This window comes from Coturnix japonica, chromosome 4 (genome assembly GCF_001577835.2).
Source record: "Coturnix japonica isolate 7356 chromosome 4, Coturnix japonica 2.1, whole genome shotgun sequence".
Lineage (NCBI taxonomy): Eukaryota > Metazoa > Chordata > Aves > Galliformes > Phasianidae > Coturnix > Coturnix japonica.
Window position 1 is genome coordinate 58,652,175 of NC_029519.1, and position 18,633 is coordinate 58,670,807.

The 18,633-nt window shown below is 40.6% G+C and overlaps 1 protein-coding gene across 4 annotated transcripts; it reads left to right on the plus strand.

Moving 5' to 3' along the window:
* Positions 1 to 5,676: 5,676 nt before the first annotated feature.
* Positions 5,677 to 18,448, plus strand: NMU (neuromedin U). 4 transcript variants are annotated; one of them, XM_015862362.2, is made up of 10 exons: positions 5,680 to 5,904; positions 7,502 to 7,560; positions 11,113 to 11,160; positions 11,254 to 11,313; positions 12,219 to 12,248; positions 12,344 to 12,394; positions 13,940 to 14,014; positions 16,841 to 16,894; positions 17,544 to 17,583; positions 18,097 to 18,448. In XM_015862362.2, the coding sequence occupies exons 1-9, from the start codon at positions 5,685 to 5,687 to the stop codon at positions 17,577 to 17,579; spliced, it is 633 nt and encodes a 210-aa protein (XP_015717848.1). In that variant the 5' UTR covers positions 5,680 to 5,684; the 3' UTR covers positions 17,580 to 17,583; positions 18,097 to 18,448. The 4 variants fall into 4 exon arrangements, with proteins under 4 accessions (XP_015717849.1, XP_015717848.1, XP_015717851.1 ...); XM_015862363.2 differs by lacking the exon at positions 12,344 to 12,394 and having other exon boundaries at positions 5,677 to 5,904; XM_015862364.2 differs by lacking the exon at positions 13,940 to 14,014 and having other exon boundaries at positions 5,682 to 5,904.
* Positions 18,449 to 18,633: the final 185 nt, after the last annotated feature.

The following is an 18,633-nucleotide window of genomic DNA, read 5'->3' on the forward strand; positions in this document are numbered from 1 at the left end:
TGGCCAGTGAATGTGTGAGTGTCTTTGTAGCAACTAGAGAAAGGGAAGATGCCTCCATGTACTGAAACAAGAACGAGGGAATTAAAAACTGAGACATCTCTTCTTTCAGACACCTAAGAAATATTTTCTATACATGTATTATTCTATGTGGTCTCAGTATTTGTGAAAAATAGGTAATATGTTAGGAATAACAAATATTTTGAAATACTCACTTCAGTAAGAGTGCTATCCTGTACCAAATATGTTTGTGCATGGGGCTGGAAAACAAACACACACACAATGTCAGAGGGACACAGTCTAGATAAAGAAGCAAGGCAAGGCTCTGTGCTTTTATTCCTTCGCTGAGTGTATTTGGATTGAAGCCAAGCTTCTATTTAGGTAATAAGTTGTTAATAAGGTTTGTAAAGCTGGCAAATGTGTAACTGTCGTGCATCTATGAAGGGCTGCTCCTAGTCTTCCCCCAAGTACACATCATCACTGCCCAAAGCCTGTTTCTCGTGCTTGGCTGATCTTTGTAGTTTGATCCCAACTGCTGTTGCACAGAATACTGCATATACAACATGCAGTATATATGCTATATAGATACAATATTCTATGCACAAATTTTCAGCCCTGAGCACCTAGCTATTGAGCCTGTCCAAAGCAAAACTTCTGTTGGTGAACATTCAGGTAATTCACTGATTCCTCTTTTCAGTGTAACTGCTGACCAACACAGCATCTGTACAGTTTTTCTCCTTTAAACATTTGTGAAAGTCAGAAGCTGCCTCTAAACTCATCACAAGGAATCAGTGCCCAAAGCTGTCAGGTCCTGTGTGTCTAGTGAAGTGTTAGCTCTCCAAGCACTAAATACACTGAGGTGGGAGCTTTAAAATCAAAATTTCCAAACCAGACACTAATTATATTGAAAACTGATCGGGCTTCATCAACTGTTAAATCAATTTAAAGCTAGTGAAACTCTGTTACTTCACCTGTGTCAAACCAGAGTAGCAGAGAGAAACTCCTACTTGTTTTATTTGTATTTTTTAAGCAGGTACTGACCAACTGAAACCGGTGCATGTATTTTCTGTCTCTTTTAGTAATTTAACTATTGGGGTGACAACTGTATTTTCATTATGAAGTCCATTGCTATCTATATTGAAGTAAATACGTTTTTATTAATCGTGATTCTCAGTCTCTTCCTTCTATTCCTTTTCCTTGGTGACATGTTTTCTTGTCATGGAAAGGTCATGACATTTCAAGGTGTTCCTGAAGCATGACTCCTCGAAGTAATGAGGTGCAGCTGATCTGACAGTAAAAGTCTGCCACGGCAAATGCAAAAGCAAAGCTCAGAAGCTACACATGGTCACTCTGATGGTGTTGATGTTCTTGGTGTTATTATGGGATTGTCCAGAAAGGACAAAAGAAGCATGATTTTCTGACACCGCGTGCTGTTATCTTAACCTCTGTTTTCATGCAGCTTGTTAATTTACATAGTGATTCAAACTCAGACAAACTTAGTGCTGTTTTAACCTTATATGAGGTTGCATCAGGAATGGCTGTAAAGAGGTTTTCAGTTCCATTGTGAGCCTATCATAGAATTATAGAATCACCAAGGTTGGAAAAGACCTCCAATATCGTTCATGAAGTTAGTGACAGCATGAGGTGAGAAATCTCTACAGAATGCTGCTCAGCTTTAAGATAATCAAAGATATGATGCATATAAGGGTTTGATTCTTTCCTAAGTTACAGGTTTTCATTATAAAGTCAGTGAAAAGTTCACGTAGCAGATCATGCTGTCTGTGATCAGATAGGTGAGACACATTAAAAACTCTCCTTTGTGATAGTTAATTTTCAAGACATCACTGTGTAGGCTAATGGCTGCAGTGCTGTTCATCTCAAGAGAATTGAAGAGCTGGCCTTCCAGTGTCCAACTCTGCACAGAGAAATGCGTTACCTCTTAAACTGCAGAGATAGAAGGAGCAATCTTGCAGTCTCCCAAATCAAGAAAAGGGGAATTTATTGAGTTTTGATATTCAGAGAACTGGGCTAAAGACTCTGTGGATTGTTTTTTGACATTCTTCTGCATTTTGTGTTTGGTTTAATTAAAAAAATATTATAGGATTGGCTGCATTTAGGAATTGACAGCCAAGACAGCAGAGTGTTGGGATTCCACTGTGAACCACAGAACAACTCAGGCAGGACAATGCTCAGCACTGAATTAAGTTTGGTCAGGACTTTATCCAGTTGGGTGTTGAGGACAGAGATGTCATTTCTCCCATCAGCCTGGTCCAGCGCTTGAACTTCCTCATGGTAACAGCTTATTTCCTCATAATCTTTCTCCTCAGACTACCAAGCCAATACTTACATGCAGCTTCTATGAGAGATTTCCAAGGTGCCTTCCTCCCAGCTGGATTTCTATTGTCAGTGAAATAAACAGAATTATTGCTATGTCCCAGCATTGGTTTGTCTTTCCTTAAGAGAAAAGATCCCAATGTAAAATCAACTCATCTCACAGCTGTGTTGAAGCAAGATGACATTTTCTGAGTGTCAGCAGTGTCACCTTTAGTGCATTTTCTTTTCCAGGTAGATCTAATCATCCTGGTTTTAAAGCAATCACAGACATTGATGAATCATGGGTTTTATTTGAGAAAACTGTGATGGAAGAACTGTCTTGGAGATGAGCCATTTTCATTAAATTTTTACTTATTCATGAGGAAAGAGCTGAGACATTGTCTTGGCTAAAATAAGAAAATTATATTCTGGGAAAATACAGGCTTAATTATGCCTTACATGGCTTATTTATTGTTGTTTATCTCTTATTTGTAGGGAAATACCTCTAAAGACTTCCAGGAAGTGAAAGTGTTTATCAGTCAGCCTAGAGAAGAGGAGGTTCAGCCTAGAGAAGAGGAGGCTCAGGGGAGACCTCATTGCTCTCCATAACTTCCGGAAGGGAGGCTGTAGTGAGCTGGGGGTCGGTCTCTTCTCTCGTGTCATTAGTGATAGGACTAGAGGGAATGGCTTCAAGCTATGGCAGGAGAGATTCAAGCTGGACATTAGGAAGTATTACTTCTCAGAAAGGGTGGTCAGGCACTGGAATGGACTGCCCAGGGAGGTGGTGGAATCACCGACCCTGGGGGTGTTCAAGGAAAGACTGGATGTTGCGTTGAGGGACATGGTTTAGTGGGAGCTATTGGTAATAGGTGAACGGTTGGACTGGATGATCTTTTAGGTCTTTCCCAACCTTGGTGATTCTATGATTCTATGATTCTATGAATTAAGGCTGTGATGAAGGTCTATTTAGAGAGGCTGAGTTTTGAACTGAGTCCCTTCATGGATCCTTGTTCCAGTACAAGTATCTTGTGCATTAAGAGTCAGTAATATATGGAGGATGCCCTGAAGATGTGCAATGCCTAAATAGACATTAACTGATTATTGAGATTTCCCTCAGCAAAGTTGAATTCCCCAGAACACAAACAAGAATCCAGGCATGCAACTTTCTCACTGCACAGAAGAGGAAATTAGCATTAGCACACACTGAGACTTTCCACATTCTCTCTGTACTCTCTTGGTGCTTAAGTTTGTATGTAGGGGGAAAGATTCCTCATAATTTTTATTAGATCTAAAATCTTAGAAAAAAAACATTGTGCACTGACACTTTGGGCAGTGTGTGCATGTGCACAATCTCTTTATGCACATGCATGAAGAGGCTTCTTCTATGTAGAAGCCTCCTGACCTTGGCTTCTACAAAGACGGAGAAGCCGATGGTTTCACATACTCAGCTGTTTGATTTCCTCTGCACTGGCTGTAATTAACATTTATTCAAGCAACATTAGGAAGAAAATAAATATTTCAAAGCAGCTAATTACAGCATCCAAAACATCCTCTAGGCTATTTTTTAGGATGTGCTTTGTTCCTGCAATAGTGTAACAGTAATTTCATCAAGCAATTAAACAAAGCAAAAACAGACACAATACAGAAAGACACATTTTTTTCCTCCTGTTTGCAAGAATGCTTGCATCTCAAAGAATCATAGAATTGAGTTGGAAGGGACCCTTTGGGCCACCCAATCCCATTCCCCTGCAATGAATAGGGACACCTACAGCCCCATCAGGTGCTCAGAGTCCCATCCAACCTGACTTTGAATGTCTCCAAGGATGGGGCATCCACCACCTCCTTGGGCAGAGTTCCAGTGCCTCACCGCCCTTACTGAAAAAGCTTTTTCCTTATATCCAATCTAAATCTCTCCCTCTTTTCATCTGAAACCATTTCCCCTTGCCCTGTCACAAAAGACAGTTTTAATGTTTTCATGCAAGTGGATTCAGCAAAATAGTTCGATGTGCAACGTTAAAACAGATATCACATAAATTCAACCATGCGACCTCTGTGCATTTCTGAAGTCTTCCATCTGAGAAGATACCATTTTTGTGCTGTGCATAAAATGTTATTTGCACCTCAAGGCAGGATAAGAACATTGACTGGGATTAAACTTTCAAATTTATAAAATACTGTCCTTTATTTTCCCATGCAATCTTTTGAACAGTTTAATTAGAAGGTATTAATTAGCAAAATGCACAACAGATTAAATCCCTCCAAAGGCCAAAGCTCAGGGTGCTAATTTATGTATTTGGATTAAGATAGATGAGGGAGTTACCTTTCAGCTCTAATGACTACCAGTTTATGATGATGCCTTCTAAATAAATATCTGTTTTTATTAAGAGAAACCAGAACCAAATGCAGTTCCTTGTTTTGGATTAAAACACCTCTTTTAACTGGGTAGATGTGAATACAATAACAAATACAAAATACAGGCTTTTTAAATTTCTCTTCTGATCCAATAAATAGTATTTCCATCAACACAAGGATTAATTCTGTCTCCACTCACATCAAGAAAAGCTTTGCTATTGAACATGATATAGAAGATCTTCCTATGACAGATACACTGCGCAGCCGGCACCAGCCCAGCACCCTGCTGTGCTTCTTGTGTGCTGGTGGTGCTGCATTGAGTTTTGAATCCTCAGATGGGCTGTACCACCATATCGCTGTGTTCTGCCTCCTGGTGTGGCAGTTCAGGTGTGTGTGCACCTTCCCTGCTGTCATAGGGCTCACCCAGTGTCAAGATAAGAAGCTGATTTCCGCTATGATCGCAAAGTTGGGGCTGTGCAGAGCTTCCTCTGCTGTCATTCTGGGGATTAAATGCAACAGTGCTGCTCCTTCCAGTAAATTCTCTTTCCTTATTAGAAAGAATTGCAGTTCTGCCCTAGAATTGCAATTCTGCCCATGGTGTAGATGGGGAAGCAGAGTCAGCCACAAACACACCTGGCGGCTTCTTTATCACCTGGCTTCATCCTCCTCTCGATTAGAGCTCTCCAGCTGTCAGGTGGGGTTCCAGTTTTAGCATCAGGCAATGCCCGAATCTCACCTCCACCCCCCCTAGTTCGCCTCCACCCCCTCCATCCGCGGCAAGGGGCAGCCGGCCACAGCTGGGGTTGTTCTTTTAAAGCGAAGAGTTTTTTTCCCCGAGGGGTGAGGTGAAGAAGCAAAGACCGTCCGGTTTCCGTCCCGAAGCCGAGCGGGGCCACGCACAGCCGCAGGGGGCCGGGAGCGGGGCTGAGTCACCGGCGGAGCAGAGGGGGTCTGCCCCGGGCGGGGGAGGGAGGCCGGCGGGGCGGGCAGGGCGGCTGACGTGCGCTCCGTGAGTCAGGGTGATGCTCGTCCACGTGTCAGGGAGATTTAAAAAGTTTGTGCAGGGAGCGGGGCACGGACAGCGTTGTGCAGAGCAGGGCACGGCGGCTATGGCACAGCTCTGCCAGCAGCAGCTCCCTGCGGCCATCCCCCCGCGAGGCCCGGGCAGCGGCGGGGGGGTGCCGGGTTCCCCGCTTCTCTTGCTTCTCTTCCTCCTCGCCTCCTCCGTGCGTGTCTGCAAAGGTGAGGAGCATCTTCCCGCAGCCCCATCACCGCAAATCTGGGGGGCGGAGGGGTTACCCCGGCGTCCCCGCGAAACCCAAAGCCTCGCAGCGCTCCGTCGGGCTGCGACGGGGGAGCGGGGTGGGATCCGTGCGGGGGTTGCGGAGGTGCCGAGGCCAGGGCCAGGATGGGGCTCGTCCCTGGACAAGGGTTGGGGTGAGGAGAGGGGCTCCTCCACCTGCCCTGGGGATAACTCTGTCCCGGCCAAACTGCGCTCTGGTAAAGGGGGAAAACGGCTGTAGATCAAACCGATGTGATCGTAGTGGGGATGGACGAAGTTGATCAGCTACTTAAACAGGGAGACCGGTTATCTGTAGTGTCATTGAGAGTGCTGTGTTACACCTGGAAGCCGCTATTTTTATATGAGGGAGCACTCTAAAGTGAGAGCAGCTGATGGGCATTGCAACAAAACACAGTGCCTTGCCCTGCCCGTCCTGCTGTCCCATTCTACGTGCATGAAGTGCTTACACCTTGTGAAGCACTTTACATCACCTGTCGCCGTGCACCGAGCAATTAGTTCTGTTTGCCTGTATTGGGGATGAGCGAGTCACTTTCATCAGGAGCTTTTGTGCTGGGTATTTGTAACGCACCGCATACTGTGTTAGAAATGAATTCTGGAGATGGGGGAGAGAGGAAGGAGGGAAAAGGAGGGTGAGGAAAGGCAGCGACACATCACACTGTGCTCACAGAGATGACTGAAATCGTGCACCTGACACTTGCGAAAGCCCCTGTGTAGGTCCAGCAGTGTTCAGGGTGATGGAGGGATGCTGCTTTGCACTGCTGAGACTGCACCTGCCATCAGAGTTCTGTGAGTGAGCTGAGGAGGGTTAAGGAAACCTATAGGGTAGTGAATCATGGTGCACTCATGGCTACCAAGGCACCAGTCCCAGGCAACGCTCCAAAGTGAACACTCTGAATTAAGAACAGAATACAATGACAGTGAGAACTGTAGCACACTTAATTTATTTGGAGCTGTTCCTTGAACTAAAGCACGCATCAAAAAAGCACAGTTTTCATTGAAAGGCAGTTTTACTGCCATGTAAACCTTGCAGAGATTTCAGAAATAAGCAGTTTCTACGCAGGATGAAGTTAAGACTCCCCTCTATCACTGTTCATGCTGATCTCAAGCCTGTGTCAATACCAAAAGGAGCTTTTGCAACATATCTATTATGCCTGGAAGTTATTCCTGTTGCTATTTGTGCTACTTGGAGATGCCGGGTTCACATCCTGCTCACCTGGCTATTCTCATTAAGACTACCTTCATCCTTTTCTTTGTTTAATTTGGCACAATTATTTGGGGAGAGACAAAAAGCACCAGAGGTAACTATAGACTTTATGGGAGGCTGTAAAATCTCTGCTTACCAGTGACCGGTAAAAACAGAGCATGAACTGGCTGGGTATGGTCACAGACAGCAACCTTGGGCACAGGGATAAACTGGATGACTCCTGGCAAACCTTACCATGCCGAGAGCAGACACGCTTGGGACACGCTGCTTTTAGGATACTCACAAGAATGACCCCTGCTACGCAGTGTTGCTATCGTTGTTTGTGCTTCCAGGTGTTCCGATGCCATCCCAAGCGTTGGAGGCAGAGCAGGAACTGCAGCTGTGGAAGGAGGTGAGCTCTGCGGGCAGGCTGGCTTTGCCAACTGCAGAAAGGCCGTGGCTCTAGGGTGAGGGCTGGGAGCATCCTTGCCAGCTTATCCCTGGTAGGTCAGGGATACAAGTTGAATGCTATTTCTTATTCCAGTCTTTGTTGTGGTCACGCCTTCCCTCTCCATGCTTTCTCTCATATGAAGTTCAGGTGCTTCCAATCCTACTTCTCCCACGTACCTGTTCTGACATTGGTGAAGATGTGAAGCACCTAATTTTCCAGATTTCCGAACAGTATCCAGAGATTTGGTGCTGAGATTTCATGTGGGGAACAGACTGCTTTGGCTCAGCAGAGAGCTCTGTTTGGTGACAGTGATCCTCTAGCTGTCATTGACCAGGAGGTCACTGTTCTTGGAAGCAGCACAGTGTCCCGATCGATACTTTTATAGTTGGTGTATGATAGGCACTGACTGTTTCAGCTCATTCAATCAGTCTCTGGCTTCTTCTGTTCTGCAGACAGGGCTGGGACACAGTATTCAGTCACATCTTAGCATCTTAATTCACAAAGTAGAGGATAACACCCCATTGCAGTTTGCCTTTCTAACATTTTTTACTAACCACAACTATACTTTTAATTCTCATCTCTGAAATTTATTCCATGATGTTACTTGTGTGTTGGCATGAGCTCTTTTGTACCCATTTGGAGCAGATGGAGAATCAGAGCATAACATAGATAGAGGGTTCAGCTTGCAAGTTGTGTGCCCTGCCATTGCTGTAACTTTTCAAGTGTTCTGTTGATATTTAATTTTGTAGCTTCTGATAACATTACAAAGCAAGTGACTCACCCCGGGTACAGCTGCACAGTGTAAATTTCTTCCTTACTGTCAATGCATTTTACAAGTATTGACTCAACCACTGTCATGTTCTTAGCCCGGCACTTGAACAAGTCCTGGTGGTGCTTTGCTCCTGGGAGAAAAATGATCTCTTGGGAGGTAACATCCTAAGAGTTACAAGGAGCTTGTGAAAATGAGTTATTCCAGACTGAAAATATGCTGTTTTACACGTTTCTGCATTTATTGATGGGATTTGTTAGTTATAGCATTGGATTACGGTCAGTGATTATTGAAGGAAAAGGCAAGGTTACTCTTGATTTCAGTGAACAAAATATATGCGTATGGATACTTAATTCTGCGCAAAATTATGTAACACGAGTCATGTAAGACACTGCTTTAGCAAGTATAGTACAGGGCTAGGAGAGCCTTAAGAACTAAATAGAGAGTTAGATGTGTAGGTACATACTTCTACTCAGCCTGGCAACAAATCCATACTGGAGTTCCTTGGAGTATTCTCCCCTGCTTGTTATTTCAGTAGTTGATCATTCAGCAGAAACACTGCCTCAAAATTAAACTACTATTTTCCAGGAATGATTCTGAGCTCATAAATAGTGGAACTTTCTGACGTCCTTTGATTTCTTTGGTACTTAACCAGCACCAAATAACATGCAGGCTCCCAACCCCAGGCTGCATTTCTGAGGAGAGAGAAAATTACTGAGAAGATTCATCAATGGCAATAGGAATTATTAAATTTATATATGCATTTTTAAAAATAAATCAGCATAAACTGTGGCTTTTCTTCAGCTCTTGCTTTTTCCATGCAGGTTTTAGCTGAGAGATACACTGCCTTGTACTTTGTTGAATGCAAAGAAGTCTGGCTTATCCTGCTGTTGAATTACAGTGATCACTAATAGTTGCTCCAACTGCAAATCAAGTGGATAAACCAACAAATAAATAACAACAAAGAACCCCTCACTGAAAAGAAAAAGTACCTCTTTAACTTAGGCTTCCAAAATGATTTCAGTTTGATTTATGTCCTTCACTGCAGTTTTCTCTCTTTACGTTTTTCACTCTGAAAGTAATAAAGCTGAGCCAATATACCAGAGACGAACAAATACAAGATGAATGGAAAAGAGACAAGGGAGGCTGTTACAAACAAAAACTACTTGAGGGGGGAATCCTGTGAGCTATTAGCTTTCCACTCTATCTGATAATGCTTTTTCATAGCCTGTCTCTAGAGAAATGCATTGTCTCTTGTCTTTAAGTACCGATATGCATTATTTGTTTATTGCCTTTTTCATTGAGTGTTTTCTTCACTAAAGAGCGCTGTTTAGGGCTTTTACCCACAATAAAATCATAAGGCCCACTGCATCACCCACTTTATTTAATAACAAAGCATTTTGATGCAGTCTGTGAACAAGACAGTGATGGCACCTCTACTAACAATAACAAGTATTCAAAGGAAGAAAACTGGCGCATATCAAATGGGTCGCAATAGGTACAACCTATAAGTTACATAATGAAAAGTTAAGCCTTTTCCCCAATATTTTAAAGCTGTGCAGATTCTATTTGAGTTCTGGTGGTATTTTCTCTTCCGTACAGAATACTTTGAGCTCTCAGCTGGGGTAACACTTCTTCCATGATTTCAAGTGTCCTTTATTCCACTTCTTCTCCGATTAAAAACTCCACTGAAAATGATTTGGTATGGCAGGACTCTTTCATCTTGGAGAACATAGAAAGAATATATGAAAAGCAAGTAGAGGATGAGTGGGAATCACTTCTTTGTTACTTCTGCCAAGATAAGATCATGGTAGCGCTGAATGAAGTGAGCTTTGGAAGGACTGACCAAGGCAAACGGAGATTGTGTTTTGTGGAGTGTTTAGGAATGCCTCACCATAGGGCGCTATAGATGCTGAGAGTTTACAACAATTCAGAGGGAGATCGGTCCAATTCACAGAACAGAAATCCTCTGAGCCTCATTACAAATGACTTATATTCAACTCATGGTACCTGCAAAGTTTGCTGGTGGATAGAGAGTATGGCTTTTACTTAATCACAGGTCTCTTCTTAGGCTCTTCCTCAGGTGCTGAGGTTTGACCTTTTTTGGGGATAAGAAAAACAGTGAAACAGCCAGGGGGATTTTGGTATGGTTTTAAACAAAATCTTGTAAGGCTCCTCATGTGCCAAAGAAATCGTTGCAAACCTCAGATATAAACTGCTTGGTGACTCACACAAACTGAATAGCATGCGTAAGAGGTGCTGGCACATATCATCATCACTCAAGAGATGAGTGGGTCATACACCTGAAGGGACACCGAAATGCAATTTGCAGAGGAGTGTTTGAGGACTGAGCATTGAATCACTTGCTGTAGAACTGTCAGTTGCTTTGCTACTTTGTATAATACAAAGATATCACAGAATATATTGAAGTTCATAGTCCATGCCCCAGATACTCACATTATGTCTTAGCTGGAGACAGATTTAGTAGGGACACAAATGGTGTAAGAGAAGAGAAGATGTGATAGCTGAAATCAAGCATGTATGTATTTGTTTATTTGGTGGTTTGCTTTTTTTCCCCCTTGAATTCAAAATATTTCATGAACATACCTATGAGAATTCTTTCTGGAATTTGATGCAGGACAAGCTTGCCATGCCTTTGGCTGAACCATAATATTAAGAATATAGTTATTTAACTTGTTTATATTAATCTGACTTATGATAAAGGACTGTGTGAACTTTTACAGATAGACGATGCCTGTTCTGCCTACATGTCCACAGATTCTCAGCCTCAGGTGAGACAAATAAAGGTTGCTTTACTACTTATGGTATTTATTATATGGTAAAATGAGAGTGTGATACCTGAGCACACGTTTTCTTTTCATTAGGTGCCCAGTACACTGGAAGAACTTTGTTTTTTGGTCATGGGATTCCTCCAGAAGCCACAGGTAACACACATGAAAGGCTACTTGGCATTTCTGAAGCAAGATCTCCCAGTATGCCAGTGCTAACAGTGGGTTCTGAGGGCCCAGTAAATCACATGCCACTCAGTGCTGAAAGTTCTTATACTGAAATGTTGTGTGTCCTAACACAATGCCTATTAAGAACAACTGGTAGACTCCAGCGTTTGTTAAATGATCTCCAGCCTGGATACAAGGTTTCAGCTGGTTTTATTGGTCTAGACTAGAAAATTTATGGGGTAAGAAATTTATTCATGAGAATTTGCTGCTGTCACTGCTAGGAAGACAACAAGGAGCACCCACTAAACCCATCAGTTCTTCTAATTGAGAGTTATCAGTGTTTTATACAGGGTTTCAGAAGAGAAATTACATTGATAAGCAAAGTCATACAGTAAATATGTCAAAGAATGATGATATTTCAAACCAATATTGAAAAGTTTGAAACAACATTTCAGCTTAGAGTACACTGAGGGGTGGGCTTGTGGCAGCCTACAGCTCCTCACTGGGGGAGTGGAGGGGCAGCACTGATCTCTGCTCCTTGGTGACAATAACAGGACCCAAAGGAACGGGATGGGAATGGGATGGAGCTGAGTCAAGGCGTGGACAAGCTGGGTGTTAGGAAAGGGTTCTTCACCAGAGGGCAGTGCATATGGCACAGGCTCCTCAGGGCAGTGATAACAGCCCTGGTCTGTCAAAATTCTGGGTACATTTGGTCAGTGTTCTCAGACATAGCGTTTGAATTTTGTGTAGTTCTGTGTGAGCCATGGTTTGGACTCCACGATGCTTGCAGGTCCCTTCCAGCCTGGGGGTATCCTGTGATTCTATGAAATAAAATCATCAACTTTTTCTTTTTGAACAAATACAGATCTCTCTACTGATTATTATTCCCACAGGGTTTAGATGAAAAAGACAACATGAAAAGGGTAAGATTTCTTTGTATGCCTTACAATCACTCTAAAATTAATAACAAAATCCTTTATTATGTAAGTAAAACCACGCTTTTAATTTCTTTGAACAGTTCTTATTTCATTATTCTAAGACTCATGACTCAGGAAACTCAGACGTCAGGGTAAGTGGCCTGGCACCTCCATGTGAGTACACGTGTGCCTTTAAGTAGCACCGAGGTGACGTTCCTTTCTGCAGTAGTCTCTGCAGCCCTACAGGCTCAGATAGGAGGGTTTCAAATTTAAAACAAAGGCTGTATTTTAATAACATGGGAGACAATCACCAATGAGGTACAGGTGTGCAAATGGAAAACAACAAATATTTTAGTCTTGTAGAGTCAACATTTAAGAATAAGATAAAACACTTGCTTCTGGTAATGGAACATAATATACAGTGAAACAATGCTGATTCATAGAAGTTGAGAACATGACCATAAATTTTAAGAAGTCTTAAAGTATTTTTATTAATTATTAATTAAATGGTATGCATCTATTTGTTCATATCGCAAACACCTTACAGGCAAAAAAGTATGCAAGTCTCATTTGCATTTTGGTGTGTACTATGAGAAATATCACAATTTAGAAACAATGTAGTATTTTTGCTATAAAAATATTCTCAGCAGCCAACAAATAAATCACGCGATCTGCTCTTGCTTTGAAATTTCATTCATCATCTGTTGTTTCATGGCACATTTGTTTATTTTTAATGTACACTGTAGGATTTAGAGAATGTGTTTGTTCATTTCTTAACAGTCATTTTTATATGTTGATGTCCATCGTTGCCTTGTTCATTAAATTCCTTCAGAAATAGGCTATATATTCTTGAAAAGTGATACGGTTTTCCAGGTCTCCTGAGAGTTCTGCTAATATTGCGGTCAATATTTTCACAACAAGCTTCTCTGGAGCATTTAATGGTACTCAGGGCACAAGGAAATTAGTTACTTCTATTCCTACTCCTGCTTAAAAGTTTACTGCATTCCCTTTCCTCCCCATCATGAAGCTCTCTCCACATGCCCACATGATTCTGTGCTACCAGGCCCTGCCTGGGGACTTAGGCTGCACACATTGCCACTGTGCTTCCCAGGCTCTGTGTGAGCACACAAAACCTCATAAAGGACCAGGGATTTCAGGACTGGAGCTTATCTATTAGGCAGAATGACCAGTGTCACAGTCACTAATTTTACTTCAGAATGGATCCCATCTTCAAACTGTTTTCTAGTAATAAAATGTTCTTTCTGTAATTTAAGTAAGTTAAATGAATTTTCATACAACAGAAATTGAAGATGTTAACCTCTGTAGCAGATAACTGTAAGAAATTAAGAGTAGTGTATGTCAGTGTTCTCTGTACCACATACAGAGGCTGATCAAGGCCTGAATAACTGCAGTTAGTTGGGTAAGAGGTCTGTAAATAGTTCTGATCTGCCAGAGAATAAAGGTGAGGATGCAGAGCTTGTCCCTCCATCTCCATGCAAGCCACATTCCATGTAAATATAAGTGTATGTTCCCGTTTGTTGTCAACTCAGAGCATTCAAAAACAAGTTTCTCAAGTAACATCGTCAGCCCTTGGTACCCACCGGTCCATAAGCCACTGCTGCAGGAAGAGATATTATTTTTGCATCATAAGATCAGAATTTCATTGTTGCTCATGGGTCTTGTTCATGTCCTCTCAGTCGTCTGTCCTGCATCCTTTGCTGCAACTCGTTCCCCAGCTTAATGAGAGAAGACTGAAGAGATTCAAAGTGGACGTATGTAATCTTAAACTATGCATGCTTGCATTCTCACATTAGGTGATCCATTAGCATACCTGAAATGTCCTTGTAGGCCCTTCTACTCAAAGCATTTTTATTCTCAGGGTTTAGTGTCACACTGATTTGTTTTCGTTAGAAATGTACATTTTTTCTCTATTCTTTAATTAGTGAAAAATGATCCTGGTGATGCTTAACATTTTAAACATAAAGCAATAAATGCTTAGCATAGAATACTGGTTCAACACTGAGCCTATATTCAAAATGGACTGGGTAGTTGCTTTGTAAAAAGAAGAATACTTTCAGATTTATCCATACGTTATATTGCAGTTGAATTATACTTTTTAGAGAGGGCTGTTGTTTTTCCCTCCCCATTTGGAATTCAAACCATATTTACTCCTTAAGCATATGTTATTTACAACCTACAGAGCCAAGGATTTAAAAAAGAAAACCATGTAGGCAATATTAGTGTTTAAGTTAAGGTGCAGATAAGAAAGTTCTTTCTTTGTTACATTTTTTGCTCAGTATCTTAGTTGCCTGAACAACAAGCCACAGAAATGGGTCTTTTGAGAATAAAATGACTTCTCTTTCTATAGCGCCTTTATTTTTCTTTCATTCTCATACCCTTTAATGGATGTTAAATTCCTATTGAATGACTTTATTACCTGATCTAGAATCAGCAGAAGCAAAACTTAAGAAAAGGAATACATCTTCTCACTTCACTTTTGATAAAATAGGTGGCAGTCAGAGGGACACACAATTTGGAGCATTTCTTATTTTAGAGTTTGCAGTTTGAAAATAGTGAGCAGTCACTGGCTGTTTTGCAGATGGAAAAGCAAAAGTTTGCTTTGAATTTAAGGTATTAAATGAAGCTCAGTAAAGTTTAACCCTTTCTTGCTTACACATTATTGGAATCTAGAGGCACTGTAAAACTGATTTTCCATAGGAAAACAGCTTATTTGGGAGCAGAATTTTCACACACAGTGGAATAGTTCCATTGTTTCCAAAATATCATCAGATTGCAGTATTTTTTTTCTGCAAATTCACTTTCAAATTTCATAAATGAAGAACAGACAGGGATTAATGCTCATCTCTATAATACAGCTATGAAAATAATTAAAAAGTGCAGAATAAGAATCTTTACGTGAATTCCAAAAGTTCACGTATAGCAAAACCGAAGATACACATACTTCCTGTGTTACATCAACCTCAGGTTGTTTTCCTCTTAGATCCACTGCAGACTATTGGTTATTTTGACCACTATTCGTGCTTATTGTCTTCTCCTGACATAATACAAAAGTGGAATACAGAGGTGGTCCTATCAAGATTTGATTGTCCATAGTGAAGTCTGTATGGTGCGTTGTGGAGGGTATGTTCTTCTTTAGAGATTTTACATCCTTTCAGACATGTGCAGTACACAGGAAGAAAACGTCTTTGCGATTAAAATGTACTGGACAGGCTTTTTTGCTTTGTGAAGTGCTGTCTCTCATCTTTTTACTTGATAAAGCTTGAAAAGTTCAACAGTGAGGAAGTGCTGATGAGCTACAATGGAATTAGAGGTTTTCTTCTTTTTGAAGAACCATTCAGAAAATCACGTGGCCTTGTGGTGTGGTTTTTTTTCCTAAACAATTGGTTACATGATTTGTTAAAACAGGAGCACATGTCTCTCAACTACTCACTGATGCATATTGAATCACTTAGAGTGAATTTCACATAACAAATTAGTGAGATAATTAAGGAACAACGCCAGCTGGATTCAGCAAACTCCTCAGTTTTTACAGTGAGGAAAGGTTTGCACAAACATAGTACCACACCACAGTGTACATTTTATTGTCATTGTGTAAGAAGAGATACAGATATCTATGCTTACAGAGCCATCTTTCATTAAGAAACAGTGAGTGGTTTTGGAAATTCTCTCTGTCTTTACTCGGCTATGATCATAACCCAGGAGATTATGCAACCTCAGTTTTTAAATGAGAAACACTATCATTGTTAAGGGAGCATATAGTAAACACATTCCACCTAAATTCTATGTGCTGCTAAGATCAAGATTTGAAGTATTGCATTTCTGAGTTGGTCTGTCCTTCCCTCTACAGGACAGACACAGACAACGAAAATACTGTGATTAAGCTTAGTTTGTTTTCTAATGAAGGTCACATTAAAGCAGCTGGATACTTCATTCTCTGTACATAATAGGTTTAAATGGCATTTCTGTTTTCTTCATTGATCTTTTCTTTGCTCCTTGCTGTACAGATTAGTAGATAGTTGTTTCTCAATGCATACAACATGAGTAGGATAGAACATCATAAGTATTGGTCTTCTCTTTGGAAATTATTCTGAGAGGGTTTACCAGGATGTACCTCCGGGATCAGTCTGGGACTTCAGTCCTTGGCTGGGCCCAAACACTCGTGTTTTTTAAGCTTTGAGGACTTGGTGATCATGACTTTTCCAACCTGAGCAATTCTGTGGGTTTTAACCACTGTTGTCCTTCTGTGAGGTACAAATTGCTTTGTGCGTAAATACTCCAAGACTATGGGACTGGTTGTGTTTTTGCAGTGAAACCTGTCAATAACAAAGACTAGTCCAATTCTAGAACAATCTAAACTGAGTCAAAACTTAGAGTGGATTTTGGCCTTCATTCATATATTTTCTGTAATTTCCTCGTGAGAGTATAAGCTGCATAGAGAAATATGTACACAATGTGTTTTAAGGGGTGAGACTGTATGGTAGTACTGAAGAAATACTTATTATAAGTACATAAACAATCTCTTTGAGGGGATTCATTCACAAGACTAGGTATCATCTGAAATACTATTTCTTTCTCAGGAGGATCTTCAAGGAACTGGAGGGATTCAAAGCAGAGGATACTTTTTCTTCAGGGTATGGTTTGTTCTCCATTTTTTTCCTTTGTTTTTTCTTTTTAGGCTGTTACTGAATGAAGGGTATAGTGGATTAAAACAAGTACGACTGTGTCAGAGAAAACTTTTCTGTTAAGAGTCTTCTGCCATAGTCAATTCCATTAGAGATGTTGGTCTTTGCAGTAGAAATGCAACTTCCAGTGACTTCAGTCACATTTTGCACAGCACTGACCATGTGCTTGTAATGTAATCAGGATAACAGAACCAGATTGAAACTTCTTGGTGATGCCAAAGTATCAAAAAAATAAATAGAAAATAAAAATAAAAATAAAAATAAAAATAAAAATAAAAATGAGATTGAATGTGATTTGAATCTTTCAAATTCAGGTAATCACTGATATGTTTTTCACTATGGTAAATATTAAGAATCTTGAAAAACAAACATTGCCTCGATTAGATCCATAAAAGGATCTCCTTGATGTATTGAACTCATATTCTAAAGATAACTTATGTCAAAATAAGAATTTCTAAAGAATTTAGACTGAGAGCGACTTACAGTTGTCTCTGGATACACTGAGCTTGAAACAAGGTTAGTGGTATCAGGTTGTGCGGCATTTTGTTACTGAAACCAGTCAGTTTTCTACAGTGTTCATTGCATGTTTGTCTTTCAGCCACGTAACGGGAAGAGATCAGTGGATTTTCACTAAGGAGGTATTTATTTAATGCTTTCATCATCACTTGCATTGGAAGTACTTCATTTCTGTACAAATATGTCACGGTATTTATGATTGGAAATAGAGTTCTGCAGACAGTCTTCTTTGAGATATGCTTAATCCACATATCTTTGTTTAAAGTGAGTAGAAGCTGTAGATGCTCAGTTCACAGACGAGAGAACAAAGTGTTTCTGGAAGAAAGAAATGAAAAAGATTAACAGTTTGTAAAGTTATCAATGATAAATGAAAGGTGTGTGTCAGGAAGAACTGATCCAACAACCCGTCAAATACATACTGAGAAGTAAACTGACAGCCTGGGTTGCTCTTACACAGAATTAACATCTGCCCTTACATTGAAATTAAGTGCAGACTTCAGATTTTGATTTAAAATCATTCAATTCTGTGCTAATATTCTGATGCTCTGTTTTCTAATGTATCTTGCACCTCTGACATATCTTAAGTAATTTGCTCTGCACCGTACCAATGGCTAAAACTTGTTCTTATTTTTCAGGGTTTTAGATTCCTGAAGTAGAACTAATGCTGCAAGAATGCTGAGTATATGGACATAGGGTTTTCCTCACAGAGACAGTTCCTTACTAATGTACAATTAAAAATCACTAGAATGTAAATGCTCTAACATAAGATTCACTTAACAATTCCAATGTTTCTTTACTTCCTTGATTATATTAAAAGCATATTAAAATGATTTGTTTCCCACTGTTATGATGTTTACAACTGTGTTAAATGGAACAATAAAAAATCCTCAGTGTATGCATGCAAGAGATATTGTCCCCAACAACACTGCTGTGTACATTTATTTGCCTTCACAAATAAAGGCTCTGAGAGAGTTGTTTTAATGGGAATGTTTGCAACGTAGGCTACCATTTTTTTTCTGAGTGTTCTGCAGATCTCTGATGTAGTTCTTAGAATGGCAGTTTAGTTTATTTTGTATTTGAGAGGGCATTCTTTTTATATACAATGATGCAAATTTATGTAGCCAAAGCGTTATATTTGCAAGTTATTATTCTGCTCTCATATTTACTGAAAA

Coding starts and splice junctions, on each gene's coding strand:
- NMU (XM_015862362.2), top strand. CDS start 5,685: ATGCTCGTCCACGTGTCAGGGAGATTTAAAAAGTTTGTGCAGGGAGCG. Junction 5,905..7,501: donor CTCCGTGCGTGTCTGCAAAG/GTGAGGAGCATC, acceptor TTGTGCTTCCAG/GTGTTCCGATGCCATCCCAA. Junction 11,314..12,218: donor GATTCCTCCAGAAGCCACAG/GTAACACACATG, acceptor TTATTCCCACAG/GGTTTAGATGAAAAAGACAA.